General features: G+C 50.6%; 1 protein-coding gene across 5 annotated transcripts in view; it reads right to left on the reverse strand.

The window, feature by feature from the left end:
* Window positions 1–19,259, reverse strand: part of MYH10 (myosin heavy chain 10) — a 130,211-nt gene extending 110,952 nt beyond the window's left edge. Inside the window, exons 1-2 of one of the 5 annotated variants that reach the window (XM_042966028.1) lie at window positions 19,164–19,259; window positions 12,304–12,679 (exon numbers count right to left, since the gene is read on the reverse strand). In XM_042966028.1, coding sequence (XP_042821962.1) covers window positions 12,304–12,679; window positions 19,164–19,222 — 435 coding nt within the window. In that variant the 5' untranslated portion in view covers window positions 19,223–19,259. Of the gene's footprint in view, window positions 1–624; window positions 767–7,404; window positions 7,576–12,303; window positions 12,680–18,896; window positions 19,047–19,163 lie in introns of those variants that run through there. The other 4 variants (XM_042966029.1, XM_042966030.1, XM_042966032.1 and 1 more) reach the window with 4 other exon arrangements.
* Between the last annotated feature and the right edge of the window lie 1,335 nt (window positions 19,260–20,594).

Consider the following 20,594-nt stretch of genomic DNA (forward strand, 5'->3'; position numbering starts at 1 on the left):
CCGGGGCTCAGATGAGAGGGAAGAGGTGGGTCACGAGAGAGCTGGGGGGAGGGAGACTCCATGGCGCTCAACAGGTCTGCACATAAAGACCACCAAAGATGCGAGCTAACAGCCCCAGCGTTCAACCGATGTACATACAGGAAGAACAGTCTGATATGTGGGGGAGATCATGAATCCCCTTTGAGCGTTCGGAGCTTGGGCGATGCTGAATGGGGATGTGCTACGGCAGGCGTGCCCGGGAGAGCGCCCAGGGAGAGCTGGACAAGTCAGCCGGCAAGGAACGGCTGTAAGCAGTCCTCTGACACGAAAGCCCAAAACCCCACAGTGGAGAAAATAAAGAGCAGAACGGATATCAGGAAATAAGCGATCCAGTGGGCACATCTATTCTGAGAGCGCTTCCCTCTTAGAGAACAGGACAAGAGGTACAATAACAAAAGAAGGCACAAGGGTAAAAACACTAGAATAATCATTATTGCTTCTTTGGGGGAAGAAAGGCCAAAATTCTGTAAAAAAGGACAATCATCGAAAACAAACTGGTTGCTAAACCCTTAGGTGAATGGCAGACAAGGACACTCCCCATACACACGTCCACCGAACAAAACCCCAGACCCCGGGCTGACTCACTTGTCAATCTCAACACCACAGATAGAGGCGAGCGGGCATTAAGCGTGTCCTGAATCCACATCTGATCAAGCCTCTGGACGCAAATGCAATCAACAAAATCCAGACTATGGGAGGTTCTACAGAACGGACTCTGTTTCTTCAACTAAAAGAGGGGAGACGGACAGATCAGGAGAGACAGAACAACTACTTAGCATATAGTGACCGTCTCTGGACCCTGAAGTGACTAGACCAGCTGCAATAAACATTTATGAGACCTAAGGGCAGTGTGAACGTGAGCGAATGATGACACAGAATTATTAAGCCCTGCTCACGCAGACGGTAGTTACAAATCCCAAAATCGGTGGCTGAGGACCAGAAGGCTGAGCAGAGTGAAATCTTGAGCAGCATGCAAGGTCAGGAGCACAGAACTAGGAGCCTGCCCGCTGGGAGGAGGGGAAACGTCCCAGGCTTTCACCTGAGCCCCTGATCCATGATGAGCTACGCGTGCTAGACCCGTTCGCCTACCCGCCTGCCCAGAGCAGGACTCTAGACACAGCTCAATGTCATTGCCTCCGCGCTTCTTTCCGTACAATCACGGGCACATGAGACACCTACAATCCAGGATAACATCTGCACCCCTGTGAGTCTGTTTGCATCGCCTCGTATTGTTACCTTGGACAGTGGCATGTTCCAGTGATTAAAAAACGTGATCGAGAATTCTGCCAGAGAATCGGGAACCATTAAAAGAAAAGCCATAAAAAAAACCATAAAAAACCAAACATAAAAAGCCTTTAAAAAATCATAAAAAGAAAACCCAAATGAAAAATGCAACATAAAGTAATGGAAATTAGCAATTCACCGGGTGTGTTTAAAGGCAATTTAGATACAGATGAAGAAAGAATTAGTTCTTCCACACTTTAGCAGAAGCAAATATCTGAGCTAAGCACAGGGGTGCGGGGTGGGGGATGGGGATTAAAATACAGAAGGATGGGAAGGCTGCATGGGGCGCGGTGACAAGGTTGGACTCAGTGGCACAAGAGTGCTAGCAGGAGGAAAGGGACCGTGGGGCAGAAGTGGTCTTGGAAGGGGCAATGGCTGAGAATTTTCCAAAACCAACCAAAGCCATCAAGGCACAGACGAAAATGCTCCAAGCTCCACGCCTGATACAGAGACGCAAACTTCACCTAAGCACCTCGGAGTGAGTGTGCTGGAAAGCGAAGACAAAGAGAAAATTTTAGGAACCGCCAGTGCAAAGAAGCACAGATTAGCGTCAAAGGTACGAGAGCGAAACCGCAGGCTGGGTTCTCAACGGCACACAGCGCGGTGGGAAAATCGCCACCAGCTCTGGACTCTAAATCCGGGGGGGGGGGGGGAAGAAACGTGAGAAATGAAGGAGGAGGGGCACCTGGCTGGCCAGGCCAATGGAGCATGTGACTCTTGATCTCGGGGTTGTGAGTTCGGGCCCCATGCTGGGCGTGGAGCTTACTTAAAAAAAAATTGAGGAGCGCCTGGGTGGCTCAGCCGGTTGAGCGTCCGACTTCAGCTCAGGTCATGATCTCGCGGTCTGTGAGTTTGAGCCCCGCATCGGGCTCTGTGCTGACAGCTCGGAGCCTGGAGCCTGCTTGGGATTCTGTGCCTCCCTCTCTCTGTCCCTCCCCCACTCATGCTTGCTCTCTCTCTCTCTCTCTCAAAAATAAACATTAAAAATTTTTTTTTTTTAATCTAGACACAGAAATCCACGTCAACATACTGAGCAGCAGCGTGCGGGCCGGGAGGCAGCAGGGACAGAGTTCAAGTGCTCTGGGGCCGCTCTGCGTCCACTGCGGGTAAAGAGCAGCAGTGGCGGTCAGTCTCTGGTCGGTCAAGGCTGCGCTGGAGAGCAGGTGACCGCTAAAGGAATGACGAAGACGAGAGCAAAAATACCCATCACAGGGTGAGAGGTGAAAAGGTACAATGGTAACAATAAACGTTACCTCATCAAAAAGGGAGGGAGAAAAAAGGAAAAGCACAGAACGGGGGGACCAAGAGGGAACAAGGGGTCAGATGGCCGAGTTCAACTGAAATTTTTCAGTTACTACTGTACCCGTACATCAGCTAAATACTCTGGTTAAAATATTAATACTGTCAGATTAGGGCCAAAAATAACAACTACAGGCTGTCCACCTACCCTCTTCCGTAGAAAACCACAGGAAGGCTGAACATAAAAGTCTGGAAGACAACAAGCCGTGCAAACACTAAGCAAAAGGGGAAAAAAGCTAATACTTTCCAAGAGAAGTATTTACTTCTATTTATTTATTTTTAAATTTTCTTTTTGAGAGAGAGAGAGACAGACAGAGCACGAGTGGGGGAGGGGCAGAGGGAGAGGGAGAGGGAGACACAGAATCCGAAACAGACTCCAGGCTCCGAGCTGTCAGCACAGAGCCTGACGCGGGGCTTGAACTCACGAACCATGAGATCATGTCCTGGGCAGAAGTCAGCCACTTAACTAACTGAGCCACCCAGGCGCCCCGAGAAGTAGGAACCGCCAGTGCAAAGAAGCACACAGGTCTCTATTAAAAAAGAGACCATTTCATGAGGATCCACCAGAAAGATCTAAAAATTTTACCTTTGGATACATGTGACAACATAGCTCCAACACATATACAGCAAAAATGACAGGACTGAAAAGAGGAACAGATTAATGGTGACCGATAGAGAACAGCAAATAAAACTCGAAAACCATGAGGATATACACTGCACAAGAGGGACCCTGCATCCAATCACAGCGGATGTGTGTGTTTTTCAAGAGCGTGCTGACCTCTTACCCAGCTCAAGCACATGATGGACCATAAAACAAGTCCAACAAACTTCAAAGGACTGAAATCATTCAGGGTATGTTGTTCTCTGACCAAAGGGATTATTAGAAACAACAAAATCAACCTGAAACCCCCCTGATGTTTGAAACAAATTTTTTTTAATGTTTATTTATTTTTGAGAGGCAGAGAGAGAGAGAGAGTGTGAGCAGGAGAGGGGCAGAGTGAAAGAGAGACACAGAATCTGAAGCAGGCTCCAGGCTCCGAGCTGTCAGCACAGACCATGATGCGGGGCTCGAACTCATGAACCGCGAGATCATGACATGAGCCGAAGTCGGACGCTCAACTCACTGAGCCACCCAGGCGCCCCTGAAAACCCCCTGATGTCTAGAAATTAATCAACCTACTTCTAAATAACTTGCAATGTCCATGAAGACACCCTCAGTATTCTGAACTGAACAGTAATGAGAATACAACATACTGGGACTTGCAGAATACAGCTAAACACCTATCACTTACACCTCTGGGGAGACTCCTTATTTATTTATTTTTTATTTTTCTACTTGAGAGAGAGAGAGAGAGAGAGAAAAGGAGTGTGAAAGCGGGGGAGGGGGGCAGAGGGAGAAGGAAAGAGAATCTTTTTTTTTTTTTAAGAGTGTATAATTTATGAGGCGCCGGGGTGGCTCAGTCGTTTAAGCGTCCGACTCTAGCTCAGGTCATGATCTCACGGTTTGTGAGTTCGAGCCCCGCGTCGGGCTCTGCGCTGACAGCTCGGAGCCTGGAGCCTGCTTCAGATTCTGTGTCTCCCTCTCTCTCTCTGCCCCTCCCCCACTTGTGCTCTGTCTCTATCAAAAATAAATGTAAAAAAAAAATTAGAGTGTATGATTTATTTAAGTTCACGTTAGTTAACGTACAGCGCAGTATTAGGTTCAGGGGTAGAACCCAGCGATTCATCACTTATATACAACACCCAGTGCTCATCCCCACAGGGAGAGAAAATGTTAAGCAGGCTCCAGGATCAGCACAGAGCCCAATGCTCTGAGGGCTTGATCCCACGACCCTGTTCGTGACCTGAGTCGAAATCGAGAGTTGGATGCTCAACTGACTGAGCCACCCAGGCGCCCCTAGACTTCTTTTAAAAAAAGGGTAGCAGATCAGGAATTAAAGAGAGTGTCACTACAAATTCTACAGAAAATAAGAGTGTATGATGCACAACTTTATGCCAATAAATTTGAAAATTGAGATGAAAGAGAAATTCCTAGAAAAACACAATTATCAAAATGAACAGAAGAAACTAGAGATCTGAGAAGTTCTACATCTGGCTTTTTAAAAATTTTTTTTAGGTTTATCTTTGAGAGAGAGAGAGATAGACAACAGTGCGAGCAGGGGAGGGGCAGAGACAGAGAGAGGGAGACACGGAATCCGAAGCAGGTTCCAGGCTCCAAGCTGTCAGCACAGAGCCCCACGCGGGGCTGCAACCCACGAACCATGAGATCATGACCTGAGCCCAAGTCGGACGCTCAACCAACTGAGCCACCCAGGCGCTCCTGAAAAGTTCTACATCTATTAAAGAAAAACTTGCCTACAAAGAAAACTATAGTTATTTTAAAAAGCAATAACACAAACCCTCTCCAAGCAATATCTGAGAACACACAAAGGTGAGATATTCCCTGATTCATTTCATAAAACCAGCATCACTTGAGAGCAGAATACGACAAGGATATTACAAAACAAGGAAAAATTTAAGCCAATCTCACTCATGAATATAGATGCAAACATCCTACACAAAATATTAGCAAGCAGAATCCAGTATATAAAAAGAATACTTAGTCCTTGCCAGGTTAATTTAACACTCAAAAATATATGTAATTCACCACCATAACAAAATAGCCAGAAAAATCACACTATCATTTCACTCGATGCTGGAAAAAACATTTGACAAGTGACATCCAAACAGGATTTTAAAAATTCATCTATTGAGGATAAAAACTAAGAATAGAAGAATTCCCTTAATCTGATAAAGAATATTAAAAACAAAACAAAATGGAAGCGAACCATCATTTTTTTTAAGTTTATTTTTTTTAGTCATCTCTACACCCAACATGGGGCTTGAACTCATAACCCTGAAGTCAAGAGTCCTGTGCTCCCCTGACGGAGATGCCCAGGCACCCCAAAGCAACCATCATTCTTAATGGTGAAATGATGACACTTCTGAGATCAGGAATGACAGACACCGATGATCTCCACTGCTGTTTAACCAATATTTACTGAGGGTCCTAGGAAACACAATAAAGCAAATAAAAGAAATGTGCAAGAATTAGAAAGGAAAAAACAAAACTGTCACTATTTGTAGACATATAGAAAATCCAATAGAAATATCCATAGAGGACGCCTGGGTGGCTCAGTCAGTTAAGAGTCCGACTCTCGGTTTTGGCTCAGGTCATGATCTCACGGTTCATGAGTTCGAGCCCCACGTTGGGCTCTGTGCTGATGGTGTGGAGCCTGCTTGGGATTCTCTCTCTCTCCCTTGCTCTCTGCCCTTTCCCCACCTGTGTACTCTCTCTCTCTCTTTTAAAATAAATAGGTAAACAAAAAAGGAATATCCATAGAAAAGTAGAAAAAAACGTAGAAAATCCAAAAGAATCACCAGCTAAACTGTCATGACCAATAAACAATCTTAGTAAGATTTTATTTGTAAGAAATATGACAGGGGCACCTGGGTGGCTCAGTCGGTTAAGCATCCGACTTCAGCTCAGGTCATGATCTCGCGGTTCGTGAGTTCGAGTCCCATGTCGGGTTCTGTGCTGACAGCTTGGAGCCTGGAGCCTGCTTCGGATTCTGTGTTTCCCTCTCTCTCTGCCCCTCCCCTGCCCATGCTCTGTCTCTCTCTCTCAAAAATAAACAAACATTAAAAAAAATTTTTAAAAACATGACAACTGTATTTCTACATCATGGCATCCATCAGAAAATGCTAAAACCACCATTTAAGTAGCATCCAAAAAAAAATCAAATACCCCAAAATAAATGTAAGAAGAGCCATCCTGGCCTCCACAGACAGCCGTAAAACAGATCATGGAAGTTGAAGAACTACGTAAACAGATACAGCCATGAACTAGAAGATCACATATTGCCAAGATCGTACTTCTCTCCTCAGCTGATCTACAGACTCAACAAAATCCCAAAGAAAATTCCAGCGAGGGTGCATGTGTGTGCATGTGCGTATGTAAAACTGACATACGGTTCTAAAATTATACTGAAATGCAAAAGATGTCACAGCCAAAACCACCCTAAAGAATAACAAAAATGACGGCACCTACCACACCCAATACCAACACTTAGTCTAAAGACAATGTGATCTTAGCCGGAAGAGGGGCACACAGTCCCCCGACACAATTAAGAGCCCACTTAGGAGCACCTGATATGTGACAAGGTGGCACTCTGGAGCACTGGGTCAACTGGACAGCCATCTCACACCACACACAGAATCCGACTCCAAATGGGGCCGAGGCCAACCCCGTGAAATACACCATTACATTCCCCTCTCAGACCGGGGCCTTCTGTCTCCTGCTGGAATCTGCCGAAATCAGGCTTTATCTAGAAACACTGCATGTAGGAGTTACAGATCTGTGTACGCGACCACCCGGGATTCCCACTCCTCACACACCGTACAGAAAGGCACGCCTGTGGGCCCCAGGTACTGGCCCCAAACTGGCAAACACCCATGTCCAAAAGTAGCTGAGTGGATAAAGTGGGCCAGAAATCTTACCGTGGAACGTTATGCTATAACGCTACAACAGGATGAACGAAATATCCCAACCTTTTTCATTTCCGGGCCCCTTTACACTCTTTGAAATGATTAAAGACCCCAGAAACCTTTCATTTTATATAACCAAGCTTTTATAAACATATACCTGTTCATTTCAAAATACCCATTTTAAAATAAATCTCTTCGTTTTAAAATAACGATACTCGTTAACATCAACAACATCTCTTACGAAAATAACCTTACGTTTTCCACAACGAAAGTGAGAAGGTGGTGCTGCTTTCTATTTTTGCCAATCTTCTGATTGTCTGGCTCCAGAGAAAGTGGCTCGGTTTTCAAATCTGTTTTCGCATTCAATCTGTGGTGCTATGTTGTGTCGGTTGGAGCAAATGAAGAAAATCAGCCTCACACACATAGCTGGTTTGGGAAAGAGAGCCGGAGTTTAACTGCCTTTCCCAGTTACCGTGGAGACTCCCCCTGGATGCTACCCCGAGACTCGACAAGTGAGAATTTCTTCAAGATCAGACGCAACGTGGCACACGTATCCCTATCGACGAACTTGCATCCTGTTCCTTACGTCAAAATCCAACAGCTTATCTTGCCTGTTGAAAGAATCTTTAACCCATCCGTGATTTTGTAACTATGTACACATCATTTGGAAAACGCTGGCTCAGTGAGTTATGATGGCCTTCCAGACGATGCCATTTCATCGTATGCCATTGGAAAAAAAAATCTGTCATTAATATCACCCTCTGTCTCATCGGAAAGGGTTGCAAGTGCCGACAGGCCGTCACGTCCACAGGGGTAAACGGGAGTTTCCCCAAATCCGAATTTTCATGTGAAAACTCAGATTTTGGCATTGGCAACAAAGACGATCAATTGTTCCGTCTGAAGGGACGGGGCCGCTTTGTTCATTTCTCTAAATGTGTCTGCCGAACACCCCAGTTTGAGTAACGGTGGCTTATCTGTGAGTCACAGTCACTCTATCAGATAAAAATTGTGCACTCTTAAAAAAAAAAAAAAAATAGCGAGTTCAGTTTGCAACCCATAGAACTACGCCCCTGCCTTTCCCCGCGGTTCAGTATGGAAGTGTTTTATGCACGCTTTACCACCCCATCGCGTGGTATATTCAAAAGACTCCAGGGTTGACATTTCATAAAATCAATGATTTCTCCTGCTTTCTCAAGGGCAGCCTCACGTGACACTGGATTATAAGGACTGCTAGCACAGTCTGGGGTCACTGCCTTCCCCCACCATCGCTTCTGTACCTTCAGTACCAACACTGACAGTGAAAGGGGCAAGTAACGTCTTCAAATAATCACGAGAGCCATTGTAACTCATCCATTGGAACAGTCTTAGGGAGACCCTGAGGGTCCACAGGCCGTGCTTTGAGAACTTCTGGATTACACCAACGCAAAGCAATACAGATGAACCTTAAAAATGTGATGCTGAGTGAAGACACAGACACAAAGACCATCTCCCATGGGATTCGTTCAGGTACAAGTTCGTAAAGAGCAAAAACTACACTATATTGGTTGGGGATGTAGGCTTGGTTGATAAAACACACCGGGGGATCTTAAGACACTTCTCAGGAATTAACAGACAAAGCAGACAAAAACTAGTAAGGAAGATTTAGACAGAATTAAAAAGCTTGGTCCAAGGGCCACACACAGAACCCCCCACCGAACAATAACAGAATTAACGCTCTCGCCAGGCCCAGACAACGCTCATCGAAACTGATGATACACAAGGCACACAGCCAGTCTCCACAAAAAACAAGGAACGGTATTATGTGAACCGTATTCTTTCCAATGCACGCAGTTTAAAAATCAGTAATAAAAAGACAACTTAAAAACCCCACCTTGCGAAATTTTTAAAGTCTCCTTTTAGGTGGTTCACAGGTTGGACAAGAAATCGTAACGGAAAACAGGAAATATCTAGGGCTGGTGAATAAAAATACCACGCATCAAAAGGTGCGTGTGAGGTGAGCTAAACCAGCAGCAGAGGAGGCATTTACAGGTTTCAGATGGTTTTACTAGGAGAGAGGACGAAGATATGTGGCCTGAGGAGGCGGGAGGCCGGGGAGGGTACATTCGACGAAGATACAAGGAAATGACTTAAGCCTGTTGGCAACGTAACTCACTCACGTGAATGTGCGTTACCGCCGGTCTCCAGAAATGCGTCCAAAAGGTCGCTCCCAACTCCCTACAGTGTCTGCATCTCAGCGGCTCAATCCCCACCCACTGGTGAATCCCAACGCCAAGGACACCTTCCTCACCCTTGTGGATGCCTGCAGCCCCACTTTCTTACTGGATCCTTTAAGTTTATGCATTTATTTTGAGAGAGAGAGAGAGAGCGGGGAGGGGCAGAGAGAGAGGGAGACAGAGGATCCCAAGCAGGCTCCACGACACGGGGCTCAAACTCACGAGCCAGGAGATCATGACCGGAGCTAAAGCCAGACGCTTAGCCGACTGAGCCGCCCAGGCGCCCCTCTTACTAGGATTCTTGAAGGTCAAGTACTCCAGCTTGTCACTGGCGGGGGCCCTTCCTCCACCCCACTAACCGCAGACACGACTGTCCCAAATTCTGAGCTCCGCTGGGACCTCACTGCTTCGAGATGAACTCAGCTTGTCCTTCTCTAAAGACCAAGGGGGGGCCACGCTTGGAAAAGAAATCCAGACCTCGCTCAGGTTGTCCCTGAGTTTAGCTGGGGAAAAAAAAAAAAAAAATCAAACTTACTTGATAAAAGACACTTGCAAACTCTTAGAATCACGGCCAGGAAGGACTACAGAGGAACTCAGGTGTCCTTTCTTCGATTCCTTCTCTTTTACCCAGAATCTTCTTCCCCTTTGAATGTCCCTCCTCTCTCCCACTTGGAGGAAGCGCGAGGAGGTCGGAGGCGGGGAATCAAGGTGAAGAGGCTGGCAGGAAAGGCGGCTGGCTCCCTTCCACACTGCAGCTCCCCGCACCCCCGGTGTCACGTTTCCAGCACCAGACCGCACCCGACACTGACCCCTGCTCAAATCTGAGATGTCAGCTGGCGATCTGACAGGTGACATCTGACATCTCACATCGCGACCCACCTCCCTCCTTCGCTCCCTTATTCCCCCCAGACCCCTTCAGCCCACTGGACCAGGGAGGAAGGGAAGGGGGACCGTGCGGGCAATGGGTACGATGGCCACGGGTCCCCTGCCTTCCCAGGGCGGGACGGGCCTGCGCCCTGGCAAAACCACAAGCCGGGCCAGGACGTGGTGGCCTCACACGTTCTGCTGTGCAATCCTGGCCAGATCCTCGATGCTGCTCTCCCGTGATGCTCTTACTGGTGACTTCTCTTCCCCAAACCTTTTCCAGTTCAAGCCGCCTTCCCGACCGTGGTGGGTGTCCCCCACTTTGCGCCTTACCTCACAGAGACAACAGAAATGGGGGGCCGTCGGGCTTGACTGTACTACTCTGGCAAAGGTTGTGGGAGAACCATCCACTCCTCAGATCCTTCCCTGGGCAGCTCCCTCCTATCAGAAAGGTTCCAGCCCTAACGCGACCTTCTTGAAGAGCCCTTCATGGAGCCACTGCGGAAAGCCACTCTCCCGACTTACTCTATCCCCAGTCCGGTTTCATTTCCTTCTGGGATGTGTCAGAAAGGCAGGGACCCGGCCCGTCCCCACACCCTCTCCCCAGCACCTAGAACACAGTGTTCAGTAAATAGTCACCAAATAAACCAATTTCTTTGGGAAAACTAGTTCTGAGTGACCAAGAGCCCCGGGAGCACACCCACACCCCTCGCACAAAACTACGGCCCCCGTGGGGCACGTGGGCGGCTCCGTCGGTTGAGCATCCGACTTCGGCTCAGGTCGTGATCTCGCAGTTTGTGAGTTTGAGCCCCGCATCGGGCTCTGTGCTGACGGCTCAGAGCCTGCTTCAGATCCTGTCTCCCTCTCTCTCTGCCCCTCCCCCGTGCTCTCTCTCCCCCCTAAAAATAAACATTAAAGAAAAGAAACTCAACCGCTCTCTTCCCAACTCAGACCTGCCGCCCTGTGTCTACTATCCCCTCAAGCTTTTTTTTTTGTCATTCTAGAGCTTTTCGGGTATCTGGCTTCCGTTTTGCTGCTCTCCCTTATCCCTTAGTATTTTTAGTAACTCTTTCCACATGGTCAGTGACATCGTCGGTAACTGCAACACACGTGTCAACTGGTCAACTGCTGACCACAGGGCAACCCCGGCCTCAGTCTCGTCCTGGCTTCCTCTTAAAAACCTCAGTCCGATTCCGGCTCAGGTCGTGATCTCGTGGTTCAGGAGTTCGAGCCCCGCATCGGGCTTGCTGCTGTCAGCACAGAGCCTGCTTCGGATCCTCTGTCCCTCCCCGGCTTGTGCTCTCTCTTTCTCTCAAAAATAAATAAAACATTAAAAAAAAAACAAAAAACAAAAACAAAACCCCTCAGTCTCCATTTTTCCCACCAGCCTGCACTTGGTAACTCAGTTGCCCTCACTCCTCATGGAATCCTCTGTGCTGGCAGGGCTCTGTGCTCCACGCTCCTGGACACACACGGACTTCCTGTGGGTCTGCGGTCTGGATCCTACTAGTAACGCAATTCTCACCCCACATCCAACGCCCTGGTCTTCCTCCCACACGCTCTCCTGATCTCATCATACTCCAGCAAACCACTACGAAAGTCTTCAACTACCACGTGAGTATATTTAATCGCAGGTTGGATTACTTAAAATCACGCATTAAGGGGTGCCTGGGTGGCTCAGTCAGTTAAACGTCCAACTTCGGCTCAGGTCACGATCTCACGGTCCGTGAGTTCGAGCCCTGTGTCGGGCTCTGTGCGGACAGCTCGGAGCCTGGAGCCCGCTTCGGATTCTGTGTCTCCCTCTCTCTCTAGCCTTCCCCTGGTTGTGCTCCCTCTTTCAAAAATAAACATTTTAAAGAATATATTAAAAATAATAAAGTAAAATTACACGCTAAGATACAAAGGAATGGGAGACTTGGGTAAGCAAGAGGTGGCCTTTCTATCTGTAACACGGACAGTCACGTTAAACAGAGAGCGCGGGTACTGCACGTTCTCATTTGGCTCCCACTACGGCAGGTGCAATTTACTTGAATTCCCAGCCACCACCTCCCACGATCACGTGGCCGGAAATACTCACGTAGATAAGTCCTGAATAGTAGCGGTCCTTCAGGTTGTGTAACACAGAAGCTTCGTTCAAGCACGTCAATTCCGCCATATCCTCCACCTTGGAAAACTTAGGTGGGTTCATCTTCTGGATGTCATCTTTGTTGACCATCGCCTTCTTTCCGTTCTCGGCCAACTCCACCATGACCTCGTCTCCCCGCTCTTCCTTGATACTGGCTGCCTCGAAACCATGGCGTTCCGACGGGATCCACACTAGCTTTTTAGCCGTCCAGTCGGCCTGAGTGGCGGGGTTGTAGATGACCGCTCTGTCCACAAAGAGGTACCTCTCTGGGTCTTCGAGTCCGGCTCTCTGGGCCATTGTAAACAGAAGGATCCAAGAGCAATTGCCTCTAGGAGAGGAAGACGAGGAGGAGGACAAGGTTAGGTGTTTACAAATACTGGACAACTCACAGATTTTACTCCTCTGAGGAACTTAAATCAAAACCTTTGGCCGACAGGAAGCATCAACGGTAGCAGAGGCGCTGGGGTCATCCCCTTCACGGCCACGCTAACCGGGCATCCAAAGTAAATGTCAGGGGTGACCACAAACTAGGAGCCCTCAAGACATGCCCTCTGTTACCAAGGGCTGAAAACCAAGCAGGGGGAAGAGGCCGAGTTCCTGCGGGACTCTCCCCCCCGCCCCACCTCATCTCTTCTCTCGCCCCCCGCCACAAATTAAACAGGGAGTCAAGAAGGCAAAGGAGAACGAAGACAAGGAAAGCAGAGACTCCTGATGAAAGGTCACGGAGGTGGTGCCTGAATTACGGTGGCCACGGGGGCGGAGCTACAGAAGGCACAGTAGCTGCTAAACAGTAAACCATCAAGGGGCGCCTGGGCGGCCCAGTCGGTTAAGTGTCTGACTTTGACTCAGGTCACGATCTCACGGGGAGTTCGAGCCCCGCATCTGGCGGTGCACTGACCACTCAGAGCCTAGAGCCTGCTTCGGATTCTGTGTCCCCCTCTCTCTCTGCCCCTTCCCTGCTCGCGTGCTGTCTCTGTCTCTCAAAAAAAAAATAAATAAATTTAAAAAAAAATGAATAAACGTTAAAAAAATTTTTTTAAAGAGAAAAGCATGTTCTTTCAAATCAGGTTAGGAGTTAGTCCAGAACATTCGTGATTTTCACAATTAATGTATCTTAAGACCTAACTGGTTGACTCAACACCCATCTGCCATTGGTTCATACTGAGCCGTCGGCCACGGCTCCATACATGCCCCTCTCAGCTGCGTCTCGTCCTATCCTTGTGCCCCTGACTTTCTGGATCAAATGACAGGATTTTACAGTCATCACTCACCTTTCCGATGTGACTCATCACTCCTGCCTGACAATATCTTTGTGGAATCTGATGCCATCATTAAACACTTTTGTTATTACCCCAAATTCCAGGTTATTACAAATCCCAGAAGTATGGTCTCTGTGACCTCGTGCAAATCAACCCAAGAAGCCAACTGAGTAACTCCTCTTGCTCTATCACATCTTCCCAGTTTTTGCCTCCCCCACAAAATGATGGGGGTTCTTAGTAGGCAAAAGACAGAAAGCTGCAAGACCAATCATGGAGTAGTCCAGGGCCACCTGGCTGGCTCAGTCGGTGGAGCGTGCGACTCCTGATCGCAGGGTTGTGAGTCTGAGCCCCACTCTGCGTATGGAGATTACTTAAAAATAAAATCTTAAAAGAAAAGCAGTCCAAAGTTGTTAAGAGGCTCTTAACCTCGGGTCCACAAATTTCAAGCTCCGTGAAATCACTGAAATGGTATAAAAACGTACATTTCAGAAATTATTTGTCCTAAGGCCACGCATCACAAACTTGCACGCCCCAGAGCCTGGTTCTCAAACTTTGGCGGGTGCAGCACGCAAAAGGCTTGCTGGAGCCCCATCCCAGAGTCTCCAGTTCAGCGGGTCCGGGGCGGAGCCTGGTAATTTGCATTTCTAACAACTTCTCAGACGCAGCCGGTCCTGGCCGCCCCCCCACCCCCCACCCCTTTGAGAACCATCACTCCTTAGTTCTCTGGTTGCCATGGTGAGCCACTGGCGTTAACAGGTATGCTGGCATAGAAACAAAGGTTGACACCCAATGTTCTAGACTAATTCTTAACCTGATTTAAAACGTATATGCTACCGTTTTGAAAATCATGGACTTGAGTAAAACAAAACTCAGAAAACAAGATGAAACAAACAAACAAAAAAAAAATCACAAAAGATGTAGCATTAAGACTTCTCCAAACAAAAATGCTAACATGTTTTAGAGTTCAACTTGTATTTGCCTTCTTTGGCATTCATGTGCAGGCGGGCCATACAGTACAGAAACTTTTCACGGGGAGCATGTACAGTCTGAAGAATGGTTTCCAACTCCCATCATCACCTCCAGGGACCCGCTTTCGTAAGACCAGTAACACGCTTTCTGTCTTTGCAACGTATACTTTGCAAACCGCTAAAAAGGGAGCCATGGCACTGAGGGGGGAATCATCCAAGGTCAATCTGGACCCGGACAAGAGGACACACACCCCACCTTTACAAATGGCAGCCTTTTGAAAGAGAAAATATCCCACCCTAACAAAATATGGCAACAAGTTACTCTCATGATTAAGAGGTATGAACTGTATATCCCACATGACACCTAGGAAGTGGTCTCGCTTCTCGTAGGCGCGTGCATGCACAAATTTCTGTAATTTTACATTGGGCATGTAATTATATGCTTAAGTTGAGTGGGTGGCTATAAATTAGAATAGCTTAACAGGTCATTTCTGCAGCAGACCTTTTTTTTTTTTTTTTTTAAAGTAAATTATATACTTAAAAATTAGTTTGCCGAATTGGTACATTTTATTTTATTTTCTTAGGTTTATTTATTTTGAGAGAGACAGAGAGAGCGCAAGCAGGGCAGGAGCAGAGACAGAGAGGGAGAACCAACTCGGGGCTTAAACTCATGAACCATGAGATCACAACCTGAGCCAAAATCAAGAGTTAGATGCTTACTGGACTGAGCTACCCAAGTGCCACCCCAAATTGGTACATTTTAAATTTATCTGTATTTTTTTCTAGGTGAGGAAATGATTGTCATTTAAGGTGGGGGAAAACAATAGATCACAAAAATGTTAATTTTAAAATGCTCCTGACGTTGTGGGGGAAATTTACAAACTTTTTTTTTTTTTTTTAAAGGGAACAGATAACGAATTAAAAACAGTAAGTGGATAAATAGGAACAGATACACATTGAATCTTCACTGGATAGTGAGATTACAAATTACTTCCACTTTTCCAGAGTTTCCTACAAGTAATTAGACACTGAGCGGACAGGACCGTTTCCTGTTCCTGGCTGTATGGTGAGCACTTGGCCGCTTCCAGGGGCCACAGGACACTGACCAAGTATCACAGGCGTGGTCCCTACTCTCATCGTGACCTTCACCTTCTCCACAACCCAAAACCTACCATTCCTCCCAATCCTGACCCAAACGCGGCCCTCTGAGAAGTTCTTTCTCAGGTCAACCTGGCAACTTAATCCTTCTCGTCCTCACATTTTCGACTGCTCTCCTGGCATTCTCCGTGCTCTCCCTGCACGCTAGCAGAGGGCTGAGCACGTAGTAGGGACTCAGGCTGCTGAGTCTGATCGAGTTCGCGCGGCCAGCGAGGAGGCTGTATTCGCTTTAACTCCATTCCTTCGTACATTTGGTCCCCGATCTTGAGAATCCTGCTATTTAACGGTGAACCCACTCCCAAAAGCCTAGTCTATGGCAGGGAGAACAGCACAATTTTTAAAAATAGCAAACACTGCTCTCTATCGTTAATTACGGCCGGGCACTATTCTTTCTACACGGTTTACCTTTACCGCCTCTCAATCCTCACAACTATCAATATCTCCATTTTACAGATGAAGACGTTAAGGTGGAGAGAAAGCCGATAACCAGTGCGAGGTCGCGGATGTCACAAGCAGCAGAGCTGGGGTTAACCTCAGAGTCCCAGCCAGGTGACCGGGGGGTGTTCTGAAGGGCGTGAAGTATGCTCCACGCTGCCTCTCCACTAAATAAAAATCCTATCGATTCCGGTTTCGAGAAGGCAGGCTCAGCAATGAGCAAACACACTAGCACAATCCCGCAAAGGCTTTACGTTTAATAGGAAAAGAAAAAACCACTTATACTTAGGAGAAAAGGGAATAAAGAGGAAGCTCTTTGCAACAGACAGAAAGATAACTGGAAAGTGTTTGGTATCATCGGGAATAACTGGCTAATTGTAGCGAAGTCATTGTAGACGAAGGAACCCCCTACTGAGCCAAAGCCCCATCCCCTTGACTGGATTTAGACACACACACCCCCTCCCACGGCCATTTTTTACTTCCAGCGAAATGCCACCCAGCAAACTTCTCAGCTGCCTCCGGGCACCTACTATAGGCACAGAAATGGGAACAACAACTCAATTTTGTGAAGATCTTACGCACGCCAAGCCAAACAACGATGGCTACATTATCCGTGACAGCACATCCCTCTAGAACAGATCAACTAAAACAGAATTGTCCCACCTGGTTTAACACCCCCACTGAGGCGACTTCACCTTACAGGCACGTGGGAACCTATTAATGCGCCAAAAATGCTGCGGAACCAAATGAGCACGCCCCCAAACCAAACGCAAAAGGGCACCCGCTATCTGTGGCCCGCACCTTCTCTCTGCTAACATCTTCCCGCTGGGTGTGGAGGCAACCCCAGGAATTTCAATGCTTCCCGTTCGCTGAGAAGGTCCACCAAATGCTGAAGCATACAGTCTCCCCCTCCCCGCACGACGTGCCCTTCAGAATTTCCTCCAGCTCGCCTTTCATTCTGTCTTCATTGTGATGATTTCCCCAAGGAGCCCAAATAAAAAGCCAACCTCTGGGGTCACATCCCTTTGCTGCAAAAGCTCGGGCTGCACACCGCCCGATTACACCATATGCTTTCTCCAGATAAGGCCAGGGAAGAACCGAATTTGAGACACAGAAGTAAAAGGATGCATAAAATAAAATGGCCACTTTTTCAGAATCCGAGACAGACGGGGGCATACTTCAACGTCAAAAGCAGGGGACTAAGAGAATACTTGGTATGGGCAGACTGATGAAGGAAATAAAACAATACATAGATTAAAGTTTTCCAGAGTGAGGTACTATCGAGAATAATGAAGCCTGCCTCAGAGAATCTTCAGTTCCCAAAAAAAAAAAAAAAAAAAAAAAATCTCAGCAAAGCCAAAGTATTATATTTAGTATATTATATTATTGGGCAAAAACAGCAGCCTTTGTTCCGTTCGCAGGCTGGAGCTACCCCGCCTGCTCTCCCCTACCCCACCCCACCCCACCCCAGCCACCCCACCCCCTTGCATCCACCGCAGTGGTCTTGAACGGAGCCGCAGAGGCCCCAGAAACAGATAACGGTCACAGGCAGAGGCCACGCCACCCAGCTGAGCCCAGACCCGCCGAGCGACCAGCCTCCCTCCCCAGGCCCCGGCTCCCGGGCCGGCCGGCCGGGCCGGGGGGCCTCCCGGGTCCCCCCGGGCCGCACCCGCCCACCGCAGGCCCACAAAGCCCCCGCGAACGCCGCGACTCGGCGGCTTCCACTCCCCTCCGACCCCATTCCAGGCCCATTTCATGGGCTCAGGGTGTGACCCCAGCTGCAGAAGGCCAGCCAGAGAGTCCGCGGCGAGCCGTGCCCGGATCGCTTACACAATAAAGGGATCCCGAGGCGAGGGCTGACCCTCCCCCCGGCCGCCCTGCCGCAGCGCGCCCCCGCCGCATTTCCCGCCTCGCCCCCCACCCCGCCCCGGGCCTCGCCGCGCGTCCGGCCTCGGCCCCCCGCGGCCCCCCGCCCGCGCTCCTGCCCCACGGCCCCGGCGGAGTCCACCCACCCCCTCCGCGCGCCGGCGGCCGGCCCGGACCCTCGCCCGCCGCGCGCTGCCCGGGCCGTGCGGAGGGGCCCCTGCCCTCCGGGCCCCCCACCCCTCGGGGCCGGGAGCGCCGCCGGCCTTCCGAGCCCTGCGAACCCTCTACCGCACCCGGGCTGCCGGGCCGGCCTAATCCGCCCGGGAACCCACCCAGGAGCCGGCCCTTCTTGTCCGGCGCCCCCCACCCACACCCAGGATCGCGCTTTCCAGCCCGCACCGCGGCTCCCTCCCCTCGCGGGACCCCCGGGGCCTCCACCGGAGCACTAGGCCTCCCGACCCCCTGCCCCACAGATCCCACACACCGAGGACCAGGTCCCTGCATCCCCACCCCCGGATTGCCATCCCCAGCCCCCCCCCCAAAGGGTCGTCCCCCCGGCACACCCAGGCCGCGATCCTTGCAGGGGTCTGAAGCTCCAGGACTCTATTCCTCGACTCTCCAGAGGGCTCTCCACCCACCGGGGTCGGTTCCCTCCGCACCCCCCGCCAGGGCCGGTCCCCGCACGAATCTCCGGCTCCGCAGCACCAGCCCTCCACCCAGCGCCCCCTCGGTCTTCTCCGTGCTCCTGCCTCCCACAGGCGCCCCGCACCCTTCCCCCGGCCCGGGACCCTTCCCTCCCCCACCGCCGTGCCCCCGCCCGCGGCCGCCGCGTTCGGACCCGGGCCGCCGCACCTCTCACCTTCAGCCGAAGATGGTGGCGCCGGCGCACGTCCCCAGCCGAGACCACAGATCCGGCCCCTCAGTCCCAAACCCACCGCTGCCTCCGCCGGGCTCCTTTAGCACTGCCGCTCGGGGCTGCCCCACCCACTCCCACCCTCATTGGGCCAGCTCCACGCCCGTCACCGCCGCCCCCAGACCCACTGGTCCGTTTGCGCGCCCATCTCCAAGGGAAGACGTTAGCAACCCGAACGAAGCTACCTTCCCGAGGTCCGCTCCCTCCACCCACCTGGAATGATGCTCATTGGCTCCCGCTCCCAGCCCAGGCCGCCGGGGCCGCAGTCTCATAGGCTGTCCCGCACGCCCGTCACAGATTCCGGGAGGTGCGGCCGGGGCAGCCGCGGGCGATTGGCTGGCGCCCGCGGAGACGGACAGCCGGGGCCGGCCGGGAGCCCGCGAGCCCGCGGAGCAGCGGCTGCGGACCCCGCGGGGGCCCGGGCCGTGCGGACGCCGGGGCAGGTGTGCCGCGGCGGGGAGCCCCGAGCCGCGCCCGGACGCGCCTCGCCCGGCGTCGGGCCGACGCGGCAGCCCACTCGGGCGCCTCGCCGCCCCCTCTCCGTGCCGCAGCCGGCGTGCCCCCGCAGCCGCACCGGCTCCCACCGCCGAACCGCGGGCCCCCGGCGCTGCCTGCAGGGGCGGGGCCCGAGCGCGGTCCACAGGCCTTACGTCACCCCCGGCGCTGCTGCGGGGGGCGGGGGCCGCGGCTCTGCGGCTCACCTGCAGTGGGGGGAGGGGGCGGGGCCCCGGGCGGCTCTGCCCATGCGCGCGGGCGCCGCCGGGGGCCGCGGGCCGCGCCGCAGCCGCCGTCGCGATCCCGGGCGGCCTTCTCCGCTGCCGCAGTTGGGGTGTTTGCGCGGGGAGGGGCCTCGCTCCCTACCCGGGCTCCTGGCTGGGCCGAGATCCCAGAACGAGAGGCGAGCCCGCCTAGGAGAGAAGACTCGGGAACAGGACGTTCGTTCACCTCACTCATTCGTTCTTTGCTTCATTCATTCATCACAAGGAGCCCCCTGTCCAATCCCCTAGCGCCTGTAAGCTCTTCGGAGGCCTCAGAAGACTTTGGAGAACTGGAGGGGGCGGGTTGGGGGGAGGGGGAGGCTCCAAAATAAGGAAAGGAAACTGGAAAAATTGAAGCTAATAAATATTTAATATCTGAGATATCTGCAGCATCCAGTCAACTGTAACATGACTTACATAATTACATGTAACAGAGTTTAAGTCACAAGAGCGAAACGAATTACTTGTTCTGCCGAAAAGTGCAAATCATCAAAAGCCCTTTCCCAAATTTTTAGAGCAAAATGCAGTTATTTAATCTTGGCGATGGTGCGTTGCAATACGTGTGATGTAAGTGGGTAAGCCTAGGAAACTTGCAGTCTGGTTAAAAAAAAAGTGAATAAAGCAAAAAAAAAAAAAAAAAAAAAAACAAGGCAGGAAATGATAAGGAAGGATTGGCTGGTGGAATTCAGAGAGGGCTCCAAGAGGCCTCGGAGCGCAGTCCTTCCTGGGGAAGTCGGAATCAGGTCCTGTGTCCTTTGTCCTAGTGCATCTGGTTCCCCACCCCCCACCAGGCCCCTGGGGTAAGCAGCTCCTTGTCCAGGTGACTTGTGACTTGGCTCCATGAAGAGGTCTGCCCTTATTGCAGTCTGCACGGGGAGTACAGGTT

Source organism: Panthera tigris, chromosome E1 (assembly GCF_018350195.1).
Source record: "Panthera tigris isolate Pti1 chromosome E1, P.tigris_Pti1_mat1.1, whole genome shotgun sequence".
NCBI classification, from domain to species: Eukaryota; Metazoa; Chordata; class Mammalia; order Carnivora; family Felidae; genus Panthera; species Panthera tigris.